The sequence below is a fragment of the Sorex fumeus genome, unplaced genomic scaffold, assembly GCF_029834395.1.
Source record: "Sorex fumeus unplaced genomic scaffold, SorFum_2.1 ptg000169l, whole genome shotgun sequence".
NCBI classification, from domain to species: Eukaryota; Metazoa; Chordata; class Mammalia; order Eulipotyphla; family Soricidae; genus Sorex; species Sorex fumeus.
In genome coordinates, this window is record NW_026606226.1 from 8778406 (window position 1) to 8783547 (window position 5142).

The following is a 5142-nucleotide window of genomic DNA, read 5'->3' on the forward strand; positions in this document are numbered from 1 at the left end:
ACAACTTGAAATGTTTCCTCTGAGGTTATAGGTCATTATCTGAATAAGAGCACATATGCCTTGAGCTGCTACTTATAATAGTAATTAGGGGACAGCTGCCTTGCACCTTGCAAGTTAGTAAGGACTCTTGTGTGCGCTTTTTATAGAACATTCTCATTCAGACATTTTCCAACTATTTAAATAGTCATCAAAGAATTGATTTTCAAGAAAATGTACCATTGAGTATAACTTAGATTATAATATGCTTCTGGACACTCTACCAAGGAAAAAAGTGAAAATAAGTACGGACTCCATTTATAACATAGGTAACCTTATCCTGCTTTAGGACAAGAAAAACATCCTATTTTTAAAAAACAATCAAAATCTTTATATTTTCAATTTAATTGGTAAGCAAGACTCACAAATAGAGACCCCTCCTTTACTGCATATGGTATAGATTTCTAAACAAACTGCAAACATTTTTAACCAACAAGTTGTTACTAGATTTAAATCTCTTGAAATTTACATGTCCTGTCATCCAAATTGCCCAATATCCCCACAAATCTCACCTCCGAACACAAACCGTACAAGCAAGCACACACCGCTGCTTTCAACTGGTTAATTGCATGCAGGGAGGACTACACGCACTGTTTAAATATTAACTATGTTTTAATAGATGGCATTCCTGCACATCCATTACTTGTTTCTGTTGTGGTAGTTGTTTCTGTTATTTGCAAAAGAAAAAAAGAAAACATACGTGTCATATTTTTATAACAGTCTACTACAGAGTAAGGTACAAAATTACACTTCTAAAAACAGCAGAAGCCAGGCCTGCACCACTGAATTACTCTTCCAGTGGTGACCATTATATCAATAGCTGGAAATTAAGAACAAGAATATACTGTTTGGAGGACATCAGTACAGACTTCGTTTGCTTCTGTATTTTGGTATTAATATAATATATAACAAAGGTGAACTTGTTCTAGAAATAAAACAAACATTCTGGTTGGTTAGATACTACACTTTCAGTACTACACGTCAGCTAATACTTTTTTACAAAAAGGTAACTTACGCAATGTGTAATAAGAAAACTAATAGAACACACAAACTGGATTGTGGAAAAAGAAGAAAGAAACCAACACCAAGCAGAGTAGTCACTTTCCAAAATAGCCCCTCCTCTGCCTGCACAACAGTTCCGTGACGCAATTTCAGCACCAGACGTGGCTGGACAGCTCCCGGGTCCACTTAATCCTGAAAATGCCAACGGTCAAAGGTGTACATGTGGGTACATGTGGGGCAGGGCAAGGAGCTAAAGCGGATTCTTTTAGTATTTTTTTAAATTTAATAGCTCATTTAATTATTTCAGACTTATGCTCGGCCAGCGAGGGGCACTTCTACAAGTAAAAATGCCTACTCCCGGATAAGGGAATGGTTAATGAAGGAGACAGCGATACCTGCCATAAATGTTTTTCTGGGACCATTTTTTGTGGCCTCTTGTAGTCCTGGTGCTTAAAGCAGACATTTTCTTTAAACTATACTATTGCCTGAGCCTGGCTAAGGGTGGGGGTGTGGGGGACACCCAAGGAGAAGTGAAAGCTTGGGGGTGGGGAGGTAGGTAACTGAACCTTAACTTGTCAGCTATGTACAACACACGGTCCTCTCCACTCCCTTCACTCTGGGGTGCGATGCCTTTTATATATTTGGTAGCTAAAGCGGTTTCTCCTCCAAACTGGGGGGGGGGGGGGCGGGCGCCGGGTGGAGGGGGAAGAATTATCCTTCATGGACAGTGAGAAATTGGGTGATTTGTCATGCGCTTGGATTGTGTTAGTAGTAGTATAATAATTACTATAAATATAATAAAGTATTGTTATCAGCGTTATTTCTTCTTCCGAGACTTTCCTTGCCCAATATTTACAAATACCGCACAGTGCCTCGGCAGAGGAGAAGCAGAATCGGGTAGGGGGGACGGGCGAGAGGAGAGAGAAGAGAGGTCAGGGGCAGGGAGGACAAAGGCAGGAGATCCAGGGTGGCAAAGGTTCTGGAAAGGAGGAAGGGGGATCAGACAGTCAGGACAGTACCACCGTTTGCAAAAGGCCCTCACCAGCTGTGTCCAAACAGGAGGAGGCTGAGTGTGCCCCTTGAGGACTGGGGACAGGTGGTGGAGGGGGAGGAGGGCAGGAGCCCTGGCTTGGGAGGCTGGGGGAGACCGAGGCCGAGGGGCCAAAGAAAGCAGAGTCCCGGGGCTGCCTCTCCAGCCGCGTTTCTTTCACTGGGACTGAGGCCTGGGCCTGGACCGGGGGCCCCGCCCGGGACACCCCCCTGCCGTTGCTGCCACTGCAGTGATCCCGCTCATACTCCTCCTGAGCCCTCTGCATCTTCCGCTTCTTCATCCTGCGCTTGTGGATGTGGAAGGTGGAGAGGGACAGCACGATGAGGCAGAAGATGAGGGTGACCAGGACAATCAGCACCAGCGTGGAGGAGAAAGACTGGAAGAGCTGCTGTCCCACCTGCGTGATGCAGGTCCCGCTGGCGCCTGGGCTGCGGGCACTCGCATTACCACCGCTGCCGGCGTGGGGGACGGCCAAGGTCCGGTTGAGGAGACACGGCGGCAGTGCCAGCCTCAGCTCCTTGGGCGCCCGGGCACTCATGGGCGCTGGGCTGGGAGGGGCCGGGGCCCAAAAGACTTCCTCGCTGGGCACAAGGTTCCCACCAGCAGAGATGATGACAATGACGGCGGCCAGCCACCCCAGACTGCTCCCTCCAGCCGAGGGAAGTGCGCAGAGGACGAGGGAGCAAAGGGCGGCTGCTGGGCCAGTGAGGGAGCAGTGCCCGAGATCCTCTCCGCCCCACCGACAACGTGTCTGTCCGAGCACCCTTTTCCTTTTCCAAGGCACCAGGCTGCAAAGAGAACAGGCTCAGTTAGGGATCCGGCCATTGTTCGGAGGAGTGCGGAGGATCCAAAGGATCAGCTGCCTCTGCAGAACCGGCAGCCCTGGGCTCCCTGCGGAGCCACACTGCCCCTGTCAAGACCCCAGCCCACCTGGCCCTGGCAGCCACCGGGGCTGGGGGAAGGGAGTGTGCAAGGCTGGCACCTTCCCAGCACACAGGACAGTCTCCGGACCCCTCCACAACTTTGTGATCACAACTGACACGCAGCCGCCTGGAACAGGTCCCTCCCCCCCAGCACATCCTCCCCTCTCCTGCGCCCTCTCTGGGTGCCTCAGCTCAGATCCTACCCTCCCAGCACCCACCCCAGCTGCCGGCGGCGGCTCTGGGTTTTGCAGGCGGCTGGCTCTGCTAGCAGCGTCAGATCCCTTGGGTCAGATGCCCAGGGGGTACCCCTAAAACCAACTCCCTTTCCCCCTTATGTCTGCGCTGAAGCCCTGAGCTCGCTCCTTTTTCAGGCCGCCTTCCCGGCTCTCACTCCCCCAGAAAAAAAAACAAAACGCTGAAGCACCGTCCTTGGCCAAAGCACGCCCCCTCCCATAAACGCCCCCTTATCTCCATTCTCTGCGCCCTCACCCCCAATTCACAGCATCCTGTTCCTTTCTGGGCGAGCTGGGAACAGAAGGGGGTGGGTTCCCGCTTGCAAAGTTTGGGGAACGGACCTTTTCCTCCGGCCTTCCCAGCCCTTAGGGCCGAGACTCTTCCTCTTCCCCAGGACCCGGACCGCGCCTGGCCGCCCGCAGCACAGTGTCCTCGCAGGCGCTCCGGTGGCAGCGACAAACTGTTGCACTGCGGAGCAGCCAGGCGGCGCGCGAGCCGGTGGGGCAGGGGCGGGGGCCGAGCCCCAGCTGGTCCCGGGTGCCTGCACCCGCAGCCCAGCCCCGGGCGCCCTCTCCACTCGCACCCAGCACCCCCAGCCGCCTGGAGTTCCTTACCTGGGGCCGCCCGCTGGCTGCAGGGAGGGAGCCCCCGCCGCGGCTGCAGTAGCGGCTGCAGAAGGCTCCGAGTGAAGGGGCCAGAGACCAAGCGGCGCGCCGCTGCCGCTGCCGCCGCCACCGCTTTGGGGAGCTCAGCTCGCAGCCTATTGCCAGAGAGGCCGGTGACGTCAGGCAGCCCCCGCCAGGGCTCCAAGCCACCCCTCAGGCCCCCACCCCACCCTCACACCCCAACACCTCGCCCTCCGAGGGAGCGCGCCTCTGCCCCGTGCGTTCCAGCAGCCTGCCCTTGGCTCGCGGGGACGTGGGAGCAGCCCACCTTCCACCTTAGCGCTCCTCTGCCTGGGAAGGGGAGGCGCGCCCCTCACCCGCCTTCCCTCCACCCTTTCCCACTTGGCAGCGGAGAAAGCGAGAAAGCGTTTCTACCTGCTCCCCTGGCGCACACTGGTTTCCTCCCCACCACCTCCTCCCCAGTCCCAGGCTGCTGGGCTGCCCCTGAAGCGGCTGTGTGTGCCCCAGGGCAGCGCTGCCTCAGAGCTGGGAGGGTGGGGGGCACAACCTAACACACAAACCCGCCACATCGAAGAATCCACAGCCAGCCTCGCCGCCCACTGAAGGCTCTGACTTCTCCTTAGCCTGCCCGCCGGCTCCCGAGCCTCTCCTTGGGCACACTCATTCCCAGGCCCACTGCAGGCAGGAACAGGACTTCAGTCGGCCCAGCCCATTCGATGAGCTCCCAGAACCCACAGGCTTCCAAGGCCGACCTGCGGGGAGCAGAAATGGCCCGGCCTGAGGCTTGCGAGGATTCCTCCTCACTGGTCCCCACCCAAGTTGGCGGGTCTGCCATGTCCTTCAACCTGGTGGTTAGAGCCTGACAAAAGGTTCTCATCAGTTTGCCTGGAACAGAGCCAGAGACCCTTCCCTGCCTATCCACAGCCTATGGGAAGACAATGGTGAGCGCTTGTGGTGACAGCAGCCAACTTCAAAGTGAAGTGTTCTCCTTTGCTGCTGGGGAAGGCAGCGTGGCCAGCACCTGCACCTTCTCTTTGAGGGGTTTCTTATTGCGCAGCATCTCCTGGGCCCTTCCTGCCTGAGTCAGAGCAGGCTCAGCCCTCACTTGCTGCGGCTGCAGTGGGCTGAAGATCGAAGCGCAGAGACCAGCCACCTCGCTGCTTGCATTGGCCAAGGGAGGACCTTCCTATGGGAGGGTCTCACATAGAAAAAAAAAATTGAGGGATTCTTATCTAGGGGTCCCTTCTCCTGGCCCAGTACTCCTTCCCAG

At 55.2% G+C, this 5142-nt stretch overlaps 1 protein-coding gene across 1 annotated transcript; it reads right to left on the reverse strand.

Annotated features, from left to right (window-relative positions):
• Positions 1-1357: 1357 nt before the first annotated feature.
• Positions 1358-2663, reverse strand: CUNH11orf87 (chromosome unknown C11orf87 homolog). The gene has a single exon (XM_056107594.1). The coding sequence runs from the start codon at positions 2625-2627 to the stop codon at positions 2046-2048; it is 582 nt and encodes a 193-aa protein (XP_055963569.1). The 5' UTR covers positions 2628-2663; the 3' UTR covers positions 1358-2045.
• Between the last annotated feature and the right edge of the window lie 2479 nt (positions 2664-5142).